The sequence below is a fragment of the Barbus barbus genome (assembly GCF_936440315.1).
Source record: "Barbus barbus genome assembly, chromosome: 31".
Lineage (NCBI taxonomy): Eukaryota > Metazoa > Chordata > Actinopteri > Cypriniformes > Cyprinidae > Barbus > Barbus barbus.
In genome coordinates, this window is record NC_136759.1 from 2173429 (window position 1) to 2199865 (window position 26437).

General features: G+C 38.0%; 1 protein-coding gene across 1 annotated transcript; it reads right to left on the reverse strand.

The window, feature by feature from the left end:
- Positions 1-9003: 9003 nt before the first annotated feature.
- Positions 9004-26199, reverse strand: LOC306851229 (uncharacterized protein). The gene is made up of 13 exons (XM_079387393.1): positions 25555-26199; positions 25056-25151; positions 23542-23772; positions 23445-23467; positions 23243-23364; positions 20191-20686; positions 13858-13992; positions 13349-13751; positions 12853-12948; positions 11762-11992; positions 11665-11687; positions 11463-11584; positions 9004-10050 (listed from the first exon to the last, which is right to left on the reverse strand). Exons 1-13 carry the CDS (start codon positions 25948-25950, stop codon positions 9548-9550), a joined length of 2877 nt encoding a protein of 958 aa, XP_079243519.1. The 5' UTR covers positions 25951-26199; the 3' UTR covers positions 9004-9547.
- Between the last annotated feature and the right edge of the window lie 238 nt (positions 26200-26437).

The window sequence follows — 26437 nt, forward strand, 5'->3', positions numbered from 1 at the left end:
CTCCAACGACCTGCTGGTACACATCAAAAAACAGGTTAGAACTTTGGGAGGGGGACTCACCTTCTCTCCCACTGTCGGTGGCGAGGAGAACGGGGCGGCGACGAGGTCCAGATCGCCGACCGCGGCGGCCCCCTTTTGGGCTGACAGGCTGTCAGCCAAGGTCGAGCCTTAGGGGAAGACGGAGCCGTGGGCATGGATTCGTCAGGTGGTTCTGGGGCTGCCGCTCTGCCTATTGGTCGCAAGGTGCCCTCCGACGCACGCTGCTCCTGGACCACCCTCCGGGGAAAAGGCAGCACTCGCTCCCCGCCGTCGCGGCATTGGGCCGCCTCTGCCAGCTCGATCGCCTCCACAAGCTCCAACGTGGTGGTGGGGTTCCGCATTCCTACCGCCTGACGGAACGCTCGGGGCAAGGCACGCAGGAGGCGATCGACGATGACGCGCTCTGCTACCTGGGCCGCCGTTGGGGCCCCCTCCATGAGCCAGTGGTGGGCGAGCCGCGTGAGCTCTGCTGCTTGGATCCGAGCCGATCGTCGGGGCTGGTAGACCCAGTCATGGAACTGTTGCGCCGCACATACCGGCGAAAGTCCCACTCGGGCCAGGATTTCCTGTTTGACTTCCTCATAGTCGGTCGCGTGCTCGACAGGGAGACTGAAGAACGCACGTTGGGCTTCCCCGGTGAGGAGAGGTGCCAGCGCGCTCGCCCACTCGTCCGGGTCCCACCGTTCAGACCTGGCCGTGGTCTCAAATAAGTGGAGGAAAGCCTCCACATCATCCTGCGCCATCATTTTTGGGATGAGTTGCATGGCTTGTTTCCGTGGCTCAGGTAGCAGAACGCGCTGGCGGGCGGGCGGCCGCGCGAAGTTCGGCGAGCTCTTGGTCAGCCTGGCCCTGCCGGCTGGCGAGATGTTCCACGATCTGCTGTTGGCGCAGGCTGACCTCAGTAAGTTGCCGGAGTAAATTCTCCATGCTCTGGGGAGGAGTGGCTGCCTAGCAAACACAAACAGGAGAAAAAAAGATGAGTGAGATGAGCGGAGATCACTTGCCGGTGTGAAACTTCCACGTTTTATGCCCGCATTCTCCACCAGTGTAGCGGGGTGGAAGAATCACACGACAAGGAGAGCTCGGATAAATACCCCGGAGGGTGGATTTATTCAGTGAAGAAGCGGTGGAAGGTGAGTGTGCGTGCTGGGGTGCTCTCGGTGCTCTTCCTTGGCGTGGTGGACCGGCGTGGTGCGAGGTGCAGGCTGGGTCGCTCAGACGCTCGTTTCTGCAACAGAGAGTAGAGACAGTGTTGGTTAGCGCTTCTTCCATCTGGAGAGGTTTCTCCTCGACTCCCAGCCTCACGCGGCTTATCTGGCCGCGGGCTAAGGAGGAACAGGTGCGGCCGCTTCTGCCTTGATGAGCAGGGCCAGGTGTTCCTGGTGCGTTTCCAGGGCAACGCTGATGAGGGCTCGGGACGCTCGTCACACAAGACTAGATAATGATCTGCGATATTATCGCTTTGCTGCAGAATTTCAACACCACTAACATCAACTCCATGTGACAGCATTAAATCTAGAGTATGATTTCGACAATGAGTAGGTCCTTAAACGTGTTGTCTAGCCCCAATAGAGTTCAGAATGTCTATGAATGCTGATCCTAATGCATCTTTTTCATTATCGACGTGGATATTAAAATCGCCAACAATTAAGACTTTATCTGCAGCCAGTACTAACTCAGATAGAAAATCAGCAAATTCTTTAATAAGTCTGTGTGGTGGCCTGTATACAGTAGTCAGTACAAACATCACAGGGGATTTATCACTAACACGTGTTTCTCTAGAACAGGGGTTCTCAAAGTCTACATTCAAAGGTCCAAATCTGAATTTTCATCAGTGTCAAAGGTCCGGAACAATTGGTTATTACAAAACGTGTTTTTAATAAACATACATAACATATAACAAATAAACACTAAAAAAATAAAATAAAAAAAAGGTTCCCTTTGCATTCAAAATACTTTAATGATAAGTGCAAAAGTGGCAAAACAATTAATTTAAGTGTCAGCAGTAGAAGTCGACCTATAATGTTTTTTCTCTGGTCAATGCCGATATTTAGAAATCAGGGCAGCCTATGGCCGATACATGATGCTGATTTTTTTGGGCCGATTTTCTCTTTTTTTCCTAAAGAGAGTTTGCGTAAATGGTTATTGCAGGGCACAAGATAGTAAGAGTAGTAGTAGTAGCCTAATTCATAGTAATAATACATGGCTCAAAACTTAAGCACCTTCTCAAAACAGTTCTGAAGCATGCTTTTTTGTTTATGTTTGCTGACAGACACCAGTGTTTCCCGCAGACTAGCAAATGCAAGTCGATTCTCTGCCAGCAGGAGGCGCTGTTGGAGCGTGATATAAAGCTGTTTCCCCGGTAACGACTGTAATCAAATAAGCGCTACTTTATCAGCCATTACAGGAAAGACCAAATGAAAATTGACAAAGCTTTTCTGAAGAAAACGGACGGTTCTTTTAAAAGATACATTCATATAAAAACACCCGCACAGTATTTTATTTTTGAAACGCGCAGTGCTCAGTTTATTCAACGAAGTATAAGCCTTTTGGAAAATCTATTTGTAGCGGTCAGTTTTGATATTGTGACAAGCAGCCGCCACAAATAAATGTATACACTGGGCACTGCTATAAGACAAATTGCCATAATATAAGTGATAGCAAAACAAAACAAAAAAATAAAAATATTAGTGGTGAAATGTCGACCGATTACGTCAAACGTCATACGCTCACTGGATGTGATGATGACAACAAATGTCATGAAGGAAAAGTTTCAATATCTCGCCTGCAATTTCGGACCTTCTCCAAAAAGACATAAAAAAATAAGAATAAATAAACAAATGATTTACAAGTTTAACGTGCGTTTATCAAAGTAGGAAATATAATTAGTGTTCTTGAAATATGAAATAGAAGCGGGTCCGGATTGAATTCCCTCCGGGTCCGGATCCGGACCGGAGTCCGGACTTTGAGAAGCACTGCTCTAGATAATGTTATACGCAGCACCATAACTTCAAACGAGTTATACTTAAAGCATGCCCTCTGAGAAATACTGAGAATATTGCTATAAATTGTAGCAACACCTCCCCCTTTACCTTTTGGACGTGGCTCATTTTATAGCAGTAATCTTGGGGGGTAGACTCATTTAAAGTAATGTATTCATCTGGTTTTAGCCAGGTTTCTGTCAAACAGAGCAAATCTAGATTATTATCATTTACCAAATGTTCTTTTGAAGAAAGGGACCTAATATTCAGTAAGCCAAGCTTTATCAATTGTTTCTCTGTATTGTAAACATTTTTTTATTTGTTGAACATCAATTAAATTGTTACTCTTAATTTGGTTTGGACGTTTTCTGTATTTTCTAGTTTGGGGAACAGACACAGTCTCTATAGTGTGATATCTTGACTTCTGTGACGTGAGGCGGCTAGCAGACGGTCGGTTTAGCCAGTCTGTCTGCTTCCTGACCTGGGTCCCAGTTAGTCAAGTACGAACTCTAAGACTATGTGCCATATTTCTAGAGAGAAGAGCGGCACCACCCCAGGAAGGATGAACACCATCTCTTTTCAGCAGGTCAGGTCTGCCCCAAAAACTCATCCAATTGTCTATAAAGTCTTGTCTATGCTATTCTGCGGGCACCACTTAGACATCCAGCCATTGAGTGACGACAGTCTGCTATGAATCTGGTCATGCTGGTAAGCAGGGAGCAGGCCAGAGCATATTACTGTGTCTGACATCGTACTTGCAAGTTCAAACACCTCTTTAACATTATTTTTAGTGATCTCCGACTGGCGAAGTCGAACATCATTAGCGCCGACGTGGATAACAATCTTACTGAATTTACGTTTAGCATTAGCCAGCACTTTTAAATTTGCCAAGATGTCAGGCGCTCTGGCTCCCGGTAAACATTGGACTAAGGTGGCTGGAGTCTCTATTTTCACGTTCCGTACAATAGAATGGCCAATAACCAGAGCACTGTCATCAGGTTTCTCAGTGGGTGCCTCACTGAGTGTGGAGAACCTGTTTGAAGTTCTGATCAGAACGGAAGAGTGGTGTTTTACAATGACTTTTCATCGACTAAACCTATGAAAGACTCAAATGACTAAAATGTGACTAAGACTATTAAGCATTTTCGTCTCAAGATAAAGACTAAGACTAAATAAAAAAATGCCTGCAACTTTTAACTACCACATTTATTCACGATCATTCATGAAGGCAGCACCAGTGAAAACAGACAGAGACGATGGTAGCTTTAGCATCATTAGCCTTACAGAGTGCCAAGAAGCTCTTTCAGAAGAGCAATATGGAAAACAAACGCAATTTGTTTATAGATTTGAAAGAAGCCTCTTCTGCTCACCAAGGCTGCATTTATTTGATTAAAAATACAGTAAAAACTAAAATTGTGAAATATTTTTACCATTTAAAAGAACTGTTTTCTATGTGAATATATAGTAAAGTGTAATTGATTCCTGTGAACAAATCTGTATTTTCAGCATCATTACTTCAGTCTTCAGTGTCACATGATCTTCAGAAATCATTAACTATTATTATTATTATTTTTTATTAATGAGAAGTATATCCTACTGTATAATAGGAATATATTTCTGTCACAGTTTCTTTAAGTTAAACTGAATTTCTTTGACGGGTTGTAGTGAAGTTTCTGTGTGTATTTGACAATAATATTTTGTGGTTTATTCACAGACATATCGCAATTCAATTCAATTTAAGCAATCCAAAAGCATGTCTAATTAACGGAAATGTATTCCTCCGAATTATCATAACGTGAATTCCATTTTTATGACTGGATTCCGTGACTCCATCCGTGGAATTTTGTGGAAATCATAGCGCGCTACATCCAGTGATTTGAGGAGATCACACAGCGATCATCACATTGAAATGTGTGGTTTAGCTCAGTCTCTTTAAACATCATAAGAGACACATGAGATCTCACAGCCGTCTCTCTGTCTCTGTTGTGTGACAGCGCAGCCTCAAAACGTCGGTCTGATCGCAGGAACCATCACCACTGGCATTCTGGCGCTCATCATCTGCTCTTTACTGGTGCTCGTCACGCTCTTCTACTGGAGAAACAAGAACAAATACGAGGAGGAGGAGATTCCCAATGAGATCAGGTGACTTTTCATCAGCAGAATCAAACGATTCATTAATTCAGTGACTCACAAGAACGATTTGCTCTATGAAAGGTCCATATGTGGCTGATGAAATATTTTTCAGCAGAATTCGACAGTTGTATATTCCCAGACATTTCCCATGACCTTAACAGGCCTGGAAAAAACATTTTAAAATTCTAATTATATGCTGAATTTATTGAACTTTATGTGAATATAAATTAGCAATCTTAATGTCCCACCTAATACAGGGAGGACGGTTTAATATTTTATTTCAGTTCTTTGCCAAGGCAACACTTATTTCAGATGTCACCATTGTTTATAGCCTTTTTACAATGCAGATTGTCCAAGCAGCTTTACAGAATTAAACAGTGTTGAAATGGTGTGGCGTTCTCCTCTGGCCAGACGAGACCAGCTGTTTAATTCTAGGCTACTGTGAATGTTGCCCTGTTAGCTTTTTATTTTACAGAAATATTTCACAGCATAACATACTTTTCTAATATTCCCAGAAATTTCCCATGACCCCCGTTTTAAAGAGTTTGGAAATATAATATCTATGAATATCTCTGAATTGCAATCTTCCCATCCCACTTCACACAGAGAGGACGATCTCCCTCCGAAGAGATCCTCATCCGTTAAAGCGTTCCAAGCGGACGCCTCGTCTTCAGAGAACGACACGCTGACGTCCACCAACACCTACAACAGCCGCTACTGGCACAACCCCAAACCCAACTACGACACCAACTCCTACACGCGCTACAACGGCGACACGCGGCAGACCTTCAGCGCCGGAAACGCTCCGTACGCTAACGGCAGCCACACCCTGCCGCCGCCCAAGACTCTGGTGGTCACCACAAACTCCGCCCCCTCTCCGCCCATCATGGCCCGCAGTAACGGCTCGCTGAGCCTCCGCCCGCCGGCCGCCACAACACCGGCCGTGACGCACGGACAGCAGCACACACACTCGTACGCCGTGAGCCAAGCCACGCTGGAGCGCATGGGTGCCGTTCCCGTCATGGTGCCGGCGCAGAGCAGAGCCGGTTCACTCGTCTGACGCGACAAAACTCTTTTATAACCGAGTTCAGCTGATGCCAACTAAAACTGCTCCGTTAAAGCCCTACGTTGTTTTTCATATTGCCTGTTTGCTTGTTAGTTTCTTCATTTTTTAAGTCGATAAACTGGCTTCGCTGCAAGGACCCCAGAATCACGTATTTCTCAACCCCTTCACCTCTTCCAGAGAAAATATCTGAATGTGCATGATGCTTCGTTTGATTTGATACAGCTTACTGCTTTCTAACACTGGAATCAAAGAGTTAAAGTGCTGCCCAAAATCATTAGAACACTAGTATTTTCAGCAGCTTTTGCTGTAGCGTGTCAGAAGGAAACATCAGTTTACAAAACATTCATTTAGCCATTAAATCTAGAAGAACTGATGTTTCCTTCTGACACACTACAGCAAAAGATAGAAATAACTGACTTAAAACCAGTTTTTAGCTGAAAATACTAGTGCTGTAATAATTTTGGCCACCGCTGTAAATGTGTGAGATTTGAAGCAGATTTTCTCCAATCAGATCCGGCTGCAGTGTTTGACGCTGAAGTGACTGTGGCCTTCGATGTCAGAGATTTGACTGCTGAGTTTAGTTTAGTTTGAGAGAAAAGTCTTACATTGATCTGTCTTAACAATCCTAATTCAACACTACTGACTAGAGCCGTAGTCTACCTCTAAAACACTACAGATAGAGTCTAATCCATGATGTATTCAGTCGGGTGCTGCTCTCAGACAGGGAGATGCGTACTGTCCTCTGTTATATGAAGGATTACTGAGAAATGGTTTTCAGATATTAACACATTCACTGTTCATTTTGTTCGGTTGGTTTTTTTAAATACTGTAAATAATGTAACTACTTGTAGAATAGGATGTGAATTAAAACATTCTTTTGCCCAAATCTTGCTTGTGTTTTTTCTTTAAATATATATAAATACAGTGTTGGGGGTAACGCAGTGTGTTAGATTACATAAACAAAATAAAAACCAGGCAAACAATAATTAAGCAGTTAAACTGTTTTAAAATATAACATCATTAAAGGGCAAGTTAAAACATTTTCAGTCCATTTTCTATTGTTACAATGTTGGTAACATGTAAAAGAACAATGTTTAATCTTTCTCCAAGATACCCAGTTTATTTCTCAGCAAAACTGATGCAAAACAGCATTTTTTCATTTAGATGCTGCAAAAAGTGTTTGTGTCATTTTGTCAAAACTCGTCATTTCATTACATATAGGTACACATAACTCAGAGAAAGAGTAAATTAAGCCGTTATAATAGTAAACGTCAAGCTCAAGTTCCCTGGCAGCTCTAGCAGACTCCTGAGTTCATCTGTATTCATCAGATTCAGAGTCTGAGAAAAGGCCATCATCTCAGGTACAACAGAGTATAAAAGAGTGTGTAAGTGACTGACGGAGTAAAGGAATAAGATGAAGAGAAACAGGCAGGATTTTGGGTGGAAGTTTAACAGAATGAGAGGAAAACAGAATTAGAAAAATCTGTATTCTTCAATAGCAAGCTAATATGAACTCTTTAAAATATTACTACATGCTGACAGCATTACAAGCCGTTTAAAGACCTCTTCACACCAAGATGAGTCCATACTGCAGCTATTTAACATTTAATGACACAGAAACAATATCATTGGAATCTCTTTCAGAAGGTTTTGCAGATGATGAACAATAAAAACATTGACAGCCAATCAGAATCCACCAGACTTTAAAGAGCTGAGCATTTAAATGACAGACAACATAACTGCAGCACGCACTTATAATAAATGATCATCTGTTGCTGTGAAAAATACATCGTTACAATAGTTATTATATCTCTTGTTCTTGGTGTGAACAGCTTTAAGTGATCTGATTTGATCAAATTAACTGAAGATCTGATTTGTCACGTGACAAGTTAAACTATTTCCAGACTCTTGCTTTTTAGACAGATGCGTTCAATAAAAATCAACATCATTTCTTCAGTATAATTACTGCTTTAACTACAAATACCACAGTAAAACTGCAGTTATGGTGGGAGAAGCATGGTAAATATGTTGTAGTTACTGAGCATTGACTACACATGACACGGCAGAGAAACAGTAACTATGGTAAAAATATGGTAAATGTGGTCATACTGGGTTGATTTGTAGTGCAGTCATCAGCCACGTCTAAAAGCTGAAGATGTCACAACATGATTTAAAACAGGTTTATTTATTTATTTCAAACGCAGCAGGTCTATATATAATAGAAGTTAGCTTAGGCTAATGTCAATGCTAGGCTAACGTTAGCAGCGGTTAGGCTCCGTTCCACTAACAACTCATTTAAATGCATACGCTTCCATTTTAGCACAAACACCGAAATAATTAAAATAATGATCTCATTAAAAAGGAAAAGATTGATACCCTTACCTGTTTGCAGGTGCGCGCGCGTCAGGTGAGCCTCGCTGGTGACGTCACTTCCGCTGAAGATGCGCGTGGTGTTTGGAGCATCTGCTCTCCACTGAAGATCATGGGAAGGATTGGAGGATCTTATGCGCGCAAAATTGGCTTTTGGCGTATGCATTATACGCTATTGGAAAGTGTAAAGCCGTGTTATTTAGACCAGATTGATGAACGGGTTGCCTTTCCTCAGGAAGCTGTGCTAGACACGGATTAATGCAACAAAAATACTATACATATTTATATATTTTGCTATTGTATTGTGGAGTGAATTTAAAAACTGTTTAAATTCATCTGAATAATGACACCATATATTATCTTCTGTAGATCTGCTTTATATCTGACATTAAAACTTAATTATTTAATTAAAACTTAAAAATTTATTTGTTCATAATTGAAGAATTTCCCAACATTGATGCTTTTATTTTCCTGTTTATTAATGTAAAGCTGCTTTGAATCCATCTCTATTATATAAAGATCTATAGAAATAAATGTGACGACTATTTTGCTGGAGAAACAAAAAATCAGGGTTTTAGCACAATTTAAATCCTAATTATCACGACAAACTTAGTTTCAATCTGAAAATGACACATTGTTAGTTTATACAAGAGATTATTAATATTTGTTGTGAAACTGATTCAGACTTTGTCAGAGATTTCAGTGAGTCTCATCTGATCATTTGATCTGAGAATCAGATTCATAAACAGCTGAATCAAGTATTTCTAGACTAAATATTAATATTTCATTCTACATTGTTGTGGATCAGAACCTTTTACATCCATTTACTTCAATAAACAAACGATCATTTAATCTCTAGAACTGAAATAAACAATTATTCATTTACAACAAACTCTGAAAATGTGTTGAATATTGAAACATGATGAAAGATGAAAGCAGGAAGATCCAGATCTACAGATTACTGACTATTGATCGATAAGATCCTCAGAGAAGAAGAATAATCATAATTACAGAAGAAAGGGAAGAGTGTGTGAGTGAAGGAGGTTGTGAATGTGTGTAGATGTGTGTTAGTTACAGGATCAGAGAATGACACCGTTCCTCTGTCATAGTCCAGATTCACTCTCACACGATCAAGCTTCTGTTTAACACGAAAACCAGAACCTGGAGGCCATCCTAACAGATTATAACACACACTCCAGACACCAGTGTTATAGAAACCCCCTCCCTTCCTCTGGTTTGATGCTGTAGTTACTCCAAGACTCCACCATGAACTCTGTTTAACCTCCACATCCCAGCAGTGTGTTCCTGAGTTAAAACCCTCTGAACCCAGAACACAGGGATACCAGTCAAATCTCTCTGGATTATCAGGAACAGGTTGATGACTGCTGGTTCTCACACTGGTCAGATCATCAGACAGAAGGAGACGTGGATGAGCCGTGTTTGGATCCAGAATCACAGGAGCTGATGAGACACAATCAACAGATGCTGTTATTCTGATCTTCATATAATGATCAAGAGTGAACCCAACACAGATGATTATGAATTATGATCAAACACATCAGACATGTTCCTCTCATCACTGTCAGTCATTCTCTGTGTGATTTATCAATACTGAAAGTTCAATCAGAAACAGTGAGCGACACAAACTGAAAACATATTCATTTCATTCACGCTCTCATTAATATTCAATTATAGTCAGAATACAAACCTTAGCTTTAACCCTTTCACACGCCAGTTTAAAATATTCTATCTGAGCCCAGCTTGAGTGTTTTTAGTCCAGCCTTATTTTAGATTGTTTCCATGGCGACGCGTCATGCTTGTCATGTGACACACAATAGCGCTGTATGACACGTGGATGTCCTTTTTGATTATTAATATTCACAAACACACTCACTATATGATGAAACGTCTCCGATTCTGAAATATGTGCAAGTAAATTTATTTGAAACGCTTTTATAATGACGGGAAAGCAGATTTGAATTCAGCAGTTGATGACGTCACTCACTGAACGTTCTAATCGCAGCGGTGTGATCGCGCGCGGAAAACAGAACAATACACGTGACTTCATATTCAAATCAGATAATAATGTTGGTCTTTACTGTTTTACTGTTTTTATTGGATATAATGTTATATCTTTATCATTTTCCTCAATGTTTCTCTTTTATAAAACACTAATCTTTTTACTCAATGCTGCCTAATTATTAAAAATAAAAAAACAGTAGGTATTATTGCACAATAATGGAATGAAATAATAATAATAATAATAACAACAATAATACGCTTGCTGGTATTAACTAAAACTAAAACTAAAATTCAGTTATTTATTTAATTATTCAGTAATTAAAATAAAGCAAAAATTAAATGATAAATATTAGATGATATTCTAAAAAAAATTATTTAATGATTAGAAAAGTTGTTTTGGCAACTGCTCAGAATAAAATAAATCAATGTGAAGTATTCAAATGAATAAAACTAAAACATAAATATAATTAATTATAATTATACATCTAAATATATTTTTACAGTAATAAAAAGAAAAAAATTGCATACAAATTATTAATATCACACACATATATATATATACATATATATATATATATATATATATATATATATATATATACATATATATATATATATATATATATATATATATATATACATATATATATATATATATATATATATATATATAATTTTCTCTTTAACTTGAGTTTAATTTGAGTACTTTTCACACCCCTTTCTAAAGGTGAGCAGCTGATTCTGGTGCAGTAGATGATCTGGTTCTTGACACATAATGCTGAAATCTGTCAATATTGCATCATTTCCAGTGTGTGTGTATGCGAGCTCAGATCTTCTGCCGTCAGACTCACTGTTCTGGACGATGTCCTGCATCTTCTTCCAGACTCTGAAGGGCAGGTTGCCCAAGTAACGTGGCACATGAATCAAAGCTCCAGAAGGCATCTGTGGATCCGGCTGTGATGAGATCTGGACTCTGGAAGAACATTCAGGATCAGAACTGCAGTGGCTTTGGATCAGAAGCAGAGAGACCAGAGACACCAGCAGATCACTCACCTTTTCATTGAGACTGGAAACTCCTGCAGAACAAACACACCATTGATCATCAACAACTCAATCAATCAATCAATCAATCAATCATCTGAAACCAGACCTTCAGAAAGCAGACATCACTGGCTTTCATCATCTCCTCCATGTCTTTGATTGTGTGTGAAAGAGCTGAGATGTGTCTGTTCATCTCCTCCAGCTTCTCCTTCATCATCTGCTTCTTCTGCTCCTCTTCCTCCCTCAGTGCAGTCATTGTAGCTTCTTCTTCATCTCTGAGAAACTGATGAAGCTTCTCAAACTGCTGTTTAATCTGACGCTCTGTGTGCTCAGCTTGAGACTGAAATCAAACCACATTGACTTCAATCGTCTCCATCGACACACATCAACACAATCACATCATTCAGATCTGAGAGAAACTCAGAGACCGACATATAACGGATCCAGAAGCAGATTGATGATCCTCATTTACACAAATAATCAGCTGGAGTCCATTATATTAAATATATCAGATCATAACTGTCTATAGTGATCCTACAGCTACAGTGATCTCCACTGCTACTATTACTGCTGGTTATTCTGTCTGATTGTACTTCATGTGCTGTAAATCAGAGCTTGGAGTCTCCTGGTTCTATCAGTGAGGAGGTTGAGGAGGGTGTGAATGGTTCTTCTCAAGCAACTGTAGAAGGACGTCTTAACCCTTTAGGTGCCAGGGATTTTTGGAAAAATGCTGGATTTTGACATCAAGATTTAAAAAGCTTGTGGCTTGAAACGGCTTAAAGATAGAGATCTACTGTAAATTAGAAAAATGTTGGGCATGACCGAAAGTTTATGTGGGGTACCAAAATAGATAGATAGTACCAAAGCGCCATTTGTGTGGTCAGAGAAGTGTCAGGAAGCATTGTGTATGTCTCCCTCATCAGACACACCTGATTCAACTCATTAGCTCGTTATTAGAGACTGATAGACCTGAATTGGTTGTGTCTGACGAGGGAGACATGAATGAGTTGTGCAGGGGTGCTTGCAGGACAGCTTTGAAAACCACTGCCCTAGATAAAGAACACTGTTTATATTTTATTGCTTCATTTCTTTCCCAATAAATTACTAATTATTTAAATCCTATTTCATTGTCTGTCTCCCTCTTTATGTTGTGGTCTTGGAACGAGCTTGACATTAACTCTCTGGATTCTGTTTCCTCACCTTGATGTGTTGAACTGTTTTCTCAAACTTTCCTTTCATTTCTTCATTGTGTTGAAGTTTCTTCTGTAATGATTTCAGTGCTGTATTGAGCTCCTCCTAGAATTAAACAAAATTAAAATTCATAAAAAAGATAAAACAATCCAGTGATATGATCATATAATAAAGTGCAAAAGTATTTGCGCCCATGCAGATTTCTTCTGTTTTTGTGAACATATCCTAAATTAATTCAGAAATTAAAACAAAGGCAACCAGAGTGAACACAAAGCACAGTTTGTACATGACAATGTTATTTATTAAAGCAAGAAAAGTTATCCAATACCAACTGGGCCTGTGTGAAAATCTATTTGCCCCGTAGTTATTAATTCCCCAAATCTACGAAACTTTATTGATAATGGAGTTCAGCTGGACTAAACACAACCAGCTCTGATCAATCAAATCAACACTTAAACAGGACTTTTATAACAACATGAAGTTGGCTAAAAGCCGTTTCTCTTACCTTATATGATGAAACTACTTCATCAATGGGTCTGAATTTATGATTGTCGTGTTTCTGTGAATTCATACACACTAAACACACCGGCTGTTTGTCCTCCAGACAGAAGAGTTTGAGTTTCTCTCTGTGTAAACAGCAGATCTCCTCAGATCCTGATGAACGCCTCTCATTTCTCTCCTTCAGGAACGACTCACACAAGTTTCTTAACACAAGATTAAGAGGAGGGTTATCTTTTGAGGATCTTCTCCTGCAGACGGGACACTCCTGAGTTCCCTTGGTTCTCCAGAACTGTTGAAGACACTCTTTACAGAAACTGTGACTACATGACAGAAGAACAGGAGTCTTGAAGATTTCCTGACATACAGGACAAGAAATATCATCTTCAGATAGAGAAGCCATTTTCACTCTTTGAGCTCCAGCGATCTAAACTTTACTTTCACTTTCTGAACGAAAGTTTGAAAAATAAATCACCACCAGAATCACAAAGATCTAGTATCTATTCAGAAACAAACTTCACAAAGATCCTTCTGTAAAGAGTTCTTCTTGGTTCTTCACTGATGGCTGATTCTTTATTGCTTTTGTCAGAAGAGAAGAGAGTCAGTGTGACAGAAAGCAGGAATAACACGTCAGTCTCTTCCTGGTAAGAGCTGTAAGAGGGAGGAATGTGTTTAAACAAGTCAGACAGGAACATCAGGATTTCTTCAGGTCAAATCTTAACAAATTATATTCAAAATGAACTTGCATTGAAATGTTAAAGGGGTTATATGATGCGATTTCAAGTTTTCCTTTCTCTTTGGAGTGTTACAAGCTGGTTGTACATAGATAATATCCCTGAAGTTGCAAAGACTAAAGTCTCAAAACCAAAGAGATATTCTTTATCAAAGTTAAGACTCAACCATGCCCCCCTAAAACGACTACACGGTTACACCAAATACACAAAATAATGTTCTTTAAAATAGCATCATATGACCCCTTTAAAATAAACTGCTGTAAACTCTTGCATAAAACACAAGAGAACAATGAAAATACACAAGTTGTAGATCTATCGTTGAAAGCGCAGCTTTGTGAATAATTGAATTCTCGATTATAACCCATGCTGATGAAAACAAAACCATCGCACTGACTGACATCTGCAAAGCGTGTGCATCTCCCTGCATTATTGCAAAATATGTTTTGTCTGACAGGAACGTTTAGTTAATGGTTGGGGAAAAATCTGATGTGTAACATTATATTATATCCATGCATTACAGTAGTTCCTAATATAGAGGTCTCAATGTTAATCAAACATTAAAAGAAAAGACGGAATCACTCGCTTCTCGATTAAACTACTGTTTATTTGCATCTTTGTTCTTATTTTTACTAACAAAGATAAAATAAAAAAAATAGTTATATTGTGATTAATAAAACAGATATTATAAAACATGAATGATTTTGCTTCGGAATCTTCAGAAAAGTTCCACTTGATTTTTCTCAAAATCAACTGATGACTCTATCGCCTTCAAACAGCTGCAGCTCGGTTACTGTTTGGTCCAATTCCAAGAAGTCACATATCATTTTGAAGGTATTTTAATGGAGAATGATATTATGAAGACATTATATTACCACTATGACCAGTAGATGGCTGCAGAGGACCACTCATTAAAAATAATCACTATTATAACATAAAAAAGCACTTTTTGTCAAAGTTTAGCACTGTTTTTACTACAGGATAAATAGTATGAAGAGTTTTCAGAAACTTGTGATCAGCAGAAATGATCTATTTTGAATTGAATATTTTCAAGATTTTCACAGCATGATTTCGGCAAAAATGTAACTAATCAGAATCATGGGTTCGAATCATATCGTAGCTCATGAACACCACAAAAATGTTAATTGCATTGCGGTTTGCTTTGGATAAAGTGAATGTAGCTTAAACGTAAGAGCCCTTGAGCAGATCTGATAAGACAAAAAGGGCTATTTGTGTTCGGCTATTTTTCTTCTTTTAGTAGGCTAGGTGCATTAAATGATTACCAAGCTGTTTTCAGCATTAAGACGTTAAATCTGTCATTGTAGCGTTTTGAAGCTTGAACTATTTAGTCAGATACAGATAGAGAAGCACAATAAGATTCCATTTAATTAGTCCCTCTCTCTAGTGAGGCTGTTTTAATTATTTGTCCATTAACTGTCCATCGCTGTTTTCATAACCTTCACCACCTTATTATTGATTGATTTAGTATGATTTGTCTAAAGCCCAGTGACGGGTAGGTTTAGGGGCAGGGTTAGATGTAGGTCATTCGAACAAATTCATACGAATTGGCAACTCCTAAAATATGTATGAATTTGTACGAGTGAGGTCCTCGTAAAACATGTACGAATTGCCGTGAGATCGGGCTGGTATTAAAGAGACAGATCACACTATAGATCCAAGTGAAGTCATTTAATATGTGTCCGCTGCAGCTCGGTATGGGCAACATTTCCTGCATTAGCCTACATTTACTCACATTGCGATTGCTTTTTCAATATATTGAAGATGTACTGTTGAATGAACTGTTTTAGGAATTCAGGAAAAAACTGTTTTCCTATTGAAGTGTTTAATGACAATTGTTGTACATATTTTTGGACTTTATTTAAATGAGGATATTTAACTTTAATTTGATGTTTTTCCTCCGATAGCCATGTAATTGACCGTTGTTGTTGTTTTTCTTACCATTTTATTTTAAAAACTGAAGTTATATCATTGTAATAATTTAGGAAATACCTGTTTTGTAAAATATTTAATAAACGTTTCATAAAAGGTTTTTGCACTTATTTATTTGCTGTATGGGTATAAATCTTTTATTGCTATAATCACATCCCTTTATTAAGAATATAGTCCTGTATATAATTCATATAGTGTCATGTACATTTATTAACTACATTGTCAATCAGTCTCTTATTATTGTGGACTGTCATCTGGAATGAAGACACTGATATTTTCAGTCAGTTGTTCAATTTCAGATCTAGATGACAGTAAAGATGCACTGATTTCACATCAGCAGCTGAACGATTGCTATTACAGTCATTTATTCGTTTCCTAGTGAAAAAAGTATACTTTATGTATTTGTAATATATTCCCTGTTTTAATAGAACATTGCAAATATACTAACAAAAAAATGTAATTTAGTATATTTTCTAAAAAATATATTTTACAAAAATATACTTGAATTGAAAGTTGTGTTTATTTTTTATAAGTATATTATTTGCACTTAAATATATTTTATGAATATGTTTTAACTGTGTGCTGAAAATGATCATAGTAACAATGCATTGAAAGTATATTTTCAAAGTACATTATTAAATAACCTGAAGTTATGTTTTAAGTCACATTTTTGAGTAATTTTTAAGTTTACTTCTTCATGCTTGGAATTTACTTCATTACTTGGACATGCATTGCTTTCAGAAAGTAATAAAACAAATAAATAAAGCAAATAAGCAAATAAAGCATTATAAAGTCTATATTGCAAGGCCAAAAACTGCAGTTCACTCACTCTGCATTAATATTATATCACAGCATTATTATAACATAGCATTATAAATTGTATGGAGAAATAAAGCTGAAAAACAACAATTGGCATTGATATCTGTATAAAGCTGCAGAAGTAGTTCCCCAGGAATGAGTTTTTAGTCTCTTTCAATATTGTTTGGAAGTGGAATGACATACAGTTTGTCTTTAGACCTAATAATTACACATTTCCATTTGAGTGATTGTGGATGGACAGCAAATACTGTTATGAGACACTATGTAGATGTTCAGGATATATTTAGCTGAAAAGATTTCCTCCACACACGCTCTTTAGCTAAAACCCAGCATCTGTTTGTGGTGGATGCAGAAGATGCCCCATCCTCACACTTGAAAGACACCAGGGTCATCATTTGCCTGAATGTCCCAGCACTTACTGTACAACAGATCATGTTATTACAGGAATGATAAAGAACACTGCTCACTGGAAAAAAACAAAAAAAGAAAAGATTTTTGATGCTGTTCACTTTATTTAAACAATTCCTTTTGATTTAACACATATATCAGGTTTCCCGTTCAAACAGGACTGCATTAAACAGACTTGAAGCAATTTATTTTAACTACATTTAAATAAACAAATTTAGTTGACTAACTTTCAACATTTTTATTTATATGTAGCTAAAATAAATGGTTTGCAACCACTTATCTTAAAAAAATATTATTTTTTCAGTGTGCATAAATCTTTCATATTACGCCTACATTAAGCCTTTTTAGTCCCGGTTTCACAGACCAGGCTTAAGACTAGTCCCAGACTAAAATGTAAGTCTGAGGTGTTTCAACTGAAAGAAACTTGCACTGATTGATCTTAAAATATATCAGTGCCTTTGTTTTGTCTCAAAAAGCACACCAGTAATGTTTTTTTCTATGGACATTTATAAAAAATTACTTAAGATGTCATAATTGAACTTTGGCCTAATCCTGGCTTAGCCTAAGCCCTGTCTGTGAAACCAGGCCTTAATGTAATAACTTTTACTTATGGCAAAATATGTATTTGTAATTGATGGGTTTTAGTGTTATGCGAGATGTAAATCACCAAAGGTATATTCCTTCATTTTTGGATATTCTTGTAAATGTAGCAGCACAAATGTGTCTTCTGAAGCAGTACAATATTTATTTGTCCTGCAGAGTTTAGCTCCAACCCTAATCAAACACACCTGCCTGTAACTTTCTAGTGATCTTGAAGACATTGATTAGCTTCTTCAGGTGTGTTTGATTAGGGTTGGAGCTAAACGCTGCAGGACACTGGCCCTCTAGGACCGAAGTTGCCTTTCCCTGCTCTAAGGGATAGATTTGTTTGTGGATTACGCACAGAAGCGATACAAAAGCATCTTCTCACGGAGGCAGCACTTACTTTTCACAAAGCTGTAGAGATTGCGGTGTCCCCGGAGACCACCGCTCGCGAAGCGCAGCATCTCAGCACATCCCTTAAAGTAAATGCAATGCATGTTTCCTTGTCCAAACAACGACGCAATTGTAAAAGATGTGGGAAAACGAACCACACAGATGAGGACTGCTAGTACAAAGTTCAAGCCTGCCATTCACGTGGAAAGAAAGGCCACATCGGACGCGTGTGCAGAAGTAAAAGAAACTCTGAGAGAGAAAGAAAGCACGAGTAAAAATTTAAGCCATGTCAAAGACGGAGTAAAAATAATAAGAGACGGGTACATGATCTGGATGCAGGAGGAAAAGTACAGTCGAGAAACAGTGGAGTACAGCTACAGAGAAGGAAATGTCACTGTAAATGATAATCAAAAGAGAGCAACTCGCACAGATTTGTATAACTCCAGAAATTGAGGGGGAAATTATTGAGATGGAATTGGATACAGGCTCTGCGCTGTCCTTAATTTCAAAAGGAAAACTATGCTAATGACTTGCAGCATATTCCACTGCAGCCGACTGACATAATCTTAAAAACATACACCGGAGAAGCACTAGCACCAGCAGGAGTCATCAACGTAGCGGTAAAATTAAATAATCAGTCTGCACAATTGCCACTGTGGTTAAGACCCTAAATAATCTTATCAATTTGTGGAAAATGGGCGTCTGATGTCCCCTTTAAGCATCCGATTCTGGAATTGGAATCGATTTTCGATTCTCAACCCTAGCCACGATACGATATGTATCACGATACGGGGCTGCACTGAATTTCACCTCAAGCAGAATTTAGTAAAACAGCTGTTTATTAAACATTGAATACTATAAAGCCGTTGCTAACTATAGGCAGAGCCGGCAGTTGACCTCTGCATTATAAAGGGCCTCCATAACTGTACCACAGTACAATACAGTTCATATCAGAGGTCGCGTTTACCGAAATTCTACGTCAATTCTTGATGGAATTTTTTTAGCAGAGACGGAATATCTGAAGGCCGTCCATCACTTTGACAGATTGCAGTGAGGGTGATCTATTGTAATTTACAACTGTAATTCCCACCCCTGTGCAGTTGTTGGTGAGTGCGTAGCAGAGTCAGCCTCCAGAACAAAGATAAAACAGTCACGAGTCTTTTGCTGTTTGATTACGCACGGGCGAGAAGTAAGTAAAATGAAAGAGATGATCAGACAGCGATCTTTAACGCCACATTAAAGAGTGCTAAAACGGTATTTATTGCTTGAATGTCCTAATAAAATGCATAAACCTATATGCTCGTCCTGTGGGTTCATTATTAAAAAATGAAAATGTGAACAAAAATAAAAGCAATTAAATGTGATATAATTTAAATATGAAAATTAAAATGACAGGTAATAATAGAATATGACGGACTTTTTACGTCAAAATGACAGACAATGTTAAAGTCTAACACTACCTCTGATATATATATATATATACAGTACATAATAATGTACTCATTCTAATAAATTTATATAAGGCATGCGTGATATTATCGGAATTGACCGATAATGGCTTTAAATGTAAATATCGGCATTGGCCCGATATTAGCTCATGTGCTCAGGGTGTGCTAGCGATTAAATCATGTTAGCAGTTCTTTCTTGAAGCAAAGTTTTGCCTGAATGATGTGTTGGGGAATTACAGTTAAAAGCCATGGACCAGGTATGATGAACAAAGACCAGGAGTCAAGGTTGCCTCGGCCCTAAACCTTACCGGGCATGGTCACGCACGCAATGAGAGCAGCTTCTTAGAGAGAAGAAAGGCAGACTAAAGCCATAATCAATCATCATTTACTTCAATAAACAAACGATCATTTAATCTCTAGAACTGAAATAAACAATTATTCATTTACAACAAACTCATGTGTTGAATATTGAAACATGATGAAAGATGAAAGCAGGAAGATCCAGATCTACAGATTACTGACTATTGATCGATAAGATCCTCAGAGAGGAATAATAACAACTGAAGAAAGGGAAGAGTGTGTGAGTGAAGGAGGTTGTGAATGTGTGTAGATGTGTGTTAGTTACAGGATCAGAGAATGACACCGTTCCTCTGTCATAGTCCAGATTCACTCTCACACGATCAAGCTGCTGTTTAACATGAAAACCAGAACCTAGAGGCACTCCTAACAGATTATAACACACACTCCAGACACCAGTGTTATAGAAACCCAGTCCCTTCCTCTGGTTTGATGCTGTAGTTACTCCAAGACTCCAGTCTGAACTCTGTTTAACCTCCACATCCCAGCAGTGTGTTCCTGAGTTAAAACCCTCTGAACCCAGAACACATTCATCCCGGTCAAATCTCTCTGGATTATCAGGAACAGGTTGATTGATGAAGATGTTTCTCACACTGGTCAGATCATCAGACAGAAGGAGATCTGGATGAGCCGTGTTTGGATCCAGAATCACAGGAGCTGATGAGACACAATCAACAGATGCTGTTATTCTGATCTTCATATAATGATCAAGAGTGAACCCAACACAGATGATTATGAATTATGATCAAACACATCAGACATGTTCCTCTCATCACTGTCAGTCATTCTCTGTGGGATTTATCAATACTGAAAGTTCAATCAGAAACAGTGAGTGACACAAACTGAAAACATATTCATTTCATTCACGCTCTCATTAATATTCAATTATAGTCCGAATACAAACCTTAGCTTTAACCCTTTCACACGCCAGTTTAAAATATTCTATCTGAGCCCAGCTTGAGTGTTTTTAGTCCAGCCTTATTTTAGATTGTTTCCATGGCGACGCGTCATGCTTGTCATGTGACACACAATAGCGCTGTATGACACGTGGATGTCCTTTTTGATTATTAATATTCACAAACACACTCACTATATGATGAAACATCTCCGATTCTGAAATATGTGCAAGTAAATGTATTTGGTATTTGAAACACTTTTATAATGACCGTGTTACTATAGCTACTATAAATGTATGGTTTTGCTAGTACTTCTGTGTATTTAAATGTCTGAAACCTAAAATAAGCATTATATGGTTGAAAACACTGAATATTTGTGATAATATGACAAGCGCTCAGCACGTGCGATCTGGCTCCAGCCAGCGCGGGAAAGCAGATTTGAATTCAGCAGTTGATGACGTCACTCACTGTACGTTCTAATCACAGCGGTGTGATCGCGCGCGGAAAACAGAACAATACACGTGACTTCATATTCAAATCAGATAATAATGTTATATCTTTATCATTTTCCTCAATGTTTCTCTTTTATAAAACACTAATCTTTTTACTCAATGCTGCCTAATTATTAAAAATAAAAAAACAGTAGGTATTATTGCACAATAATGGAATGAAATAATAATAATAATAATAATAATAATAATAATAATAATAATAAAAAAACAATAATCAGCTTGCTGGTATTAACTAAAATTATTCAGTTATTTAATTATTCAGTAATTAAAATAAAGCTAAAATTAAATGATAAATATTAGATTATAATCTAAAAAAAATTAATTGAATGATTAGAAAAGTTATTTTGGCAACTACTCAGAATAAAATAAATCAATGTGAAGTATTCAAATGACTAAAACTAAAAATTAAATATAATTATAATAATACATATTAAAAAGAAGCTAAATATATTTTTACAGTAATAAAAAGGAAAAAATGCATACAAATTATTTATATTACTATAAATATATATATATATATATCAAAATCAATGAAAGAGCACTGATACGCATTAATTATATAATAAATAAAAAGAAAACAGATAGAATAGAAAAAGAATAAAAAGAAAAGATAGTGTTAGTTTTTTGTTATTTTTTAAGAATAGAATTAGAATAGAGAGTGCTATATTATAATTATATATAAATATTTGCTAGGAAAAAACCTCTAAATGCCCAAATAAACAATTAAAAGATGAATTATTGTTACAGACAGCGCTGTTGAGTAGACAACACACAAAAAGTGTATTTTTCAGAAAAGTCAGTATAATATTGTATGTTTTAATTCATTAATGTCACTCATCATTATTTCAACAAAAGTTCTTATATTCTGTCTGGAATATATTTCTGGCCTCTGCATCACATCTGCCTCATTAAAGGGAAAAAATTAAAATAATTTACTCATCCTCATGCTTCCCAGATTTATATCAGTTTCTTCAGATGAACACAAAGAAAGATTTTTAGTGCATATAATGCAAGTGTACAGGACCGCTTCAAGAAACACAAAGTGAACACAACGCTAAAGTAATAAAATAGTATTTGTATGTTTCTTACACACGCCTGTTGTTCTGATTAAGAAGACATCAACAGAGGTTATATGAGTTACTGTCGTCTTCTCTTGGTGCAGTTTCTTCATCTTTGGGCATGCCGTACACTTGCATTATGTGCAGAAAGATTGATTATTTTTTTCTAAAACTCTTAGTTTGTGTTCTTCTGAAGAAAGAAAGTCGAACACAGATGGGATGGCATTAAGGTGTAAAGGATGGATGTTTTGTGATCCACTGTGCTGTATTTTAATTGTTGTTGCAGTAGATAGATGTGTTCGTGCCGCTGCATTGTTTTCTCCCTTTAAATTAAACTTCTGGACGTCTGTCTAACAAAACATTTTATGCAGTTTATTTTGAAGCAAATTCACTTTGAATTGAGAAGATGGTTCAAAATGAAGAAACAAGAATCTCCTTTCTTTTCTTTTATGTTACATCTACTTTTTTAATACTGGAGTACAATTTAAAATCTTACTTTTTTACTTTTATTCAAGTATGTTTTTGGCCATTTACTTGCAGTTTTAATTAAGTATATGTTCTCAGAGTATCTGTACTTTAACTTGAGTTTAATTTTTGAGTACTTTTCACACCCCTTTCTAAAAGTGAGCAGCTGATTTTGGTGCAGTAGATGATCTGGTTCTTGACACATAATGCTGAAATCTGTCAATATTGCATCATTTCCAGTGTGTGTGTATGCGAGCTCAGATCTTCTGCCGTCAGACTCACTGTTCTGGACGATGTCCTGCATCTTCTTCCAGACTCTGAAGGGCAGGTTGCCCAAGTAACGTGGCACATGAATCAAAGCTCCAGAAGGCATCTGTGGATCCGGCTGTGATGAGATCTGGACTCTGGAAGAACATTCAGGATCAGAACTGCAGTGGCTTTGGATCAGAAGCAGAGAGACCAGAGACACCAGCAGATCACTCACCTTTTCATTGAGACTGGAAACTCCTGCAGAACAAACACACCATTGATCATCAACAACTCACTCAATCAATCAATCAATCAATCATCTGAAATCAGACCTTCAGAAAGCAGACATCACTGGCTTTCATCATCTCCTCCATGTCTTTGATTGTGTGTGAAAGAGCTGAGATGTGTCTGTTCATCTCCTCCAGCTTCTCCTTCATCATCTGCTTCTTCTGCTCCTCTTCCTCCCTCAGTGCAGTCATTGTAGCTTCTTCTTCATCTCTGAGAAACTGATGAAGCTTCTCAAACTGCTGTTTAATCTGACGCTCTGTGTGCTCAGCTTGAGACTGAAATCAAACCACATTCAGTTCAATCGTCTCCATCGACACACATCAACACAATCACATCATTCAGATCTGAGAGAAACTCAGAGACCGACATATAACGGATCCAGAAGCAGATTGATGATCCTCATTTACACAAATAATCAGCTGGAGTCCATTATATTAAATATATCAGATCATAACTGTCTATAGTGATCCTACAGCTACAGTGATCTCCACTGCTACTATTACTGCTGGTTATTCTGTCTGATTGTACTTCATGTGCTGTAAATCAGAGCTTGGAGTCTCCTGGTTCTATCAGTGAGGAGGTTGAGGAGGGTGTGAATGGTTCTTCTCAAGCAACTGTAGAAGGACGTCTTAACCCTTTAGGCGCCAGGAATTTTTGGGAAAATGCTGGAAGTCGGTGTTTGTGAATTTGGACAGCCTACCCTTCTTTCAGTTCCCTCCCTTACCCGTTGCTCATATCCTGTCGCCTAGCAACCGTGACAGCGCCAAGCAAGAAGCGGGAAAATGGACAAACAAAGAGTTATTCTCCTCATTTTAATTATTTTGGAAGAAATAAAGCAATTAAATAAATTAAATACTTTCTTTGCTCGTTGTCGGAGAGTTTTTTATATCAGACTACAAGACAGTCACATCCAGGTAAGCCATTATAGCCTATTTTTATTTGTTTTTAAGTATTCTACTAATTTCTCCTACAAATTCATTGAGCCGAAGCATAAACTTTAGCTTGTTTTGTCAGAGAAACTCCTCTCCCACTCCGCTGCCGCTCGCTTCGTCCGCCATTATGCTCTGCCGAAAAGAATTATGGGATAGGTAGGACGGGAAAGGATCCACCACACCCATCCTTCCAATTCGGGGAAAAGGAGGACGTATTTGTGGGCCGCATTTGAAGGATCCTACGAATTTGGACAGCCTTCGTCACGGCGCTGTTACGTAACATCCTTCAAATGAGTACTCCGAAGGATGCAGACCCTGAATTTGGACACAGCCTATGTCTCCCTCATCAGACACACCTGATTCAACTCATTAGCTCGTTATTAGAGACTGCAAGACCTGAATTGGTTGTGTCTGACGAGGGAGACATGAATGAGTTGTGCAGGGGTGCTTGCAGGACAGCTTTGAAAACCACTGCCCTAGATAAAGAACATTGTTTATATTTTATTGCTTAATTTCTTTTCCCAATAAATTACTAATTATTTAAATCCTATTTCATTGTCTGTCTCCCTCTTTATGTTGTGGTCTTGGAACGAGCTTGACATTAACTCTGGATTCTGTTTCCTCACCTTGATGTGTTGAACTGTTTTCTCTAACTCTCCTTTCATTTTTTCATTGTGTTGAAGTTTCTCCTGTAATGATTTCAGTGCTGTATTGAGATCCTCCTAGAATAATAAAAAAAAAAAGATAAAGATAAAGATAAAACAATCCAGTGATATGATCATATAATGCAGTGCAAAAGTATTTGCGCCCATGCAGATTTCTTCTGTTTTTGTGAAAATCTCATCCTAAATTAATTCAGAAATTAAAACAAAGGCAACCAGAGTGAACACAAAGCACAGTTTGTACATGACAATGTTATTTATTAAAGCAAGAAAAGTTATCCAGTAGCAACTGGGTCTGTGTGAAAATCTATTTGCCCCGTAGTTATTAATTCCCCAAATCTATGAAACTTTATTGATAATGGAGTTCAGCTGGACTAAACACAACCAGCTCTGATCAATCAAATCAACACTTAAACAGGACTTTTATAACAACATGAAGTTGGCTAAAAGCCGTTTCTCTTACCTTATATGATGAAACTACTTCATCAATGGGTCTGAATTTATGATTGTCGTGTTTCTGTGAATCTCTGCACACTAAACACACCGGCTGTTTGTCCTCCAGACAGAAGAGTTTGAGTTTCTCTCTGTGTAAACAGCAGATCTCCTCAGATCCTGATGAACGCCTCTCATTTCTCTCCTTCAGGAACGACTCACACAAGTTTCTTAACACAAGATTAAGAGGAGGTTCAGGTTTTGAGGATCTTCTTCTGCAGACGGGACACTCCTGAGTTCCCTTGGTTCTCCAGAACTGTTGAAGACACTCTTTACAGAAACTGTGACTACATGACAGAAGAACAGGATTCTTGAAGATTTCCTGACATACAGGACAAGAAATATCATCTTCAGATAGAGAAGCCATTTTCACTCTTTGAGCTCCAGCGATCTAAACTTTACTTTCACTTTCTGAACGAACGTTTGAAAAATAAATCACCACCAGAATCACAAAGATCTAGTATCTATTCAGAAACAAACTTCACAAAGATCCTTCTGTAAAGAGTTCTTCTTGGTTCTTCACTGATGGCTGATTCTTTATTGCTTTTGTCAGAAGAGAAGAGAGTCAGTGTGACAGAAAGCAGGAATAACACGTCAGTCTCTTCCTGGTAAGAGCTGTAAGAGGGAGGAGTCTGTTTAAACAAGTCAAATAGTTAATAAAGTTTTTTTGCACACACACACAAAAATAATAATAATAATACATATAGTTTGCTATATAATATATATGGTTAGTTGGGGACACTTAATTTCCAGGGATATGGTCGACTTGATTGCACTATTAGAGACTATTAGAACTGAACTGAGCTGGGTGATGCCATCACTGAATTCAATAATGAAATGCCTTTAACTGAAAA

Coding starts and splice junctions, on each gene's coding strand:
- LOC306851229 (XM_079387393.1), bottom strand. CDS start 25,950: ATGGCTTCTCTATCTGAAGATGATATTTCTTGTCCTGTATGTCAGGAA. Junction 23,468..23,541: donor GTGATGTCTGCTTTCTGAAG/GTCTGATTTCAG, acceptor TTTGTTCTGCAG/GAGTTTCCAGTCTCAATGAA. Junction 12,949..13,348: donor AAGTAGTTTCATCATATAAG/GTAAGAGAAACG, acceptor GTTTAATTCTAG/GAGGAGCTCAATACAGCACT.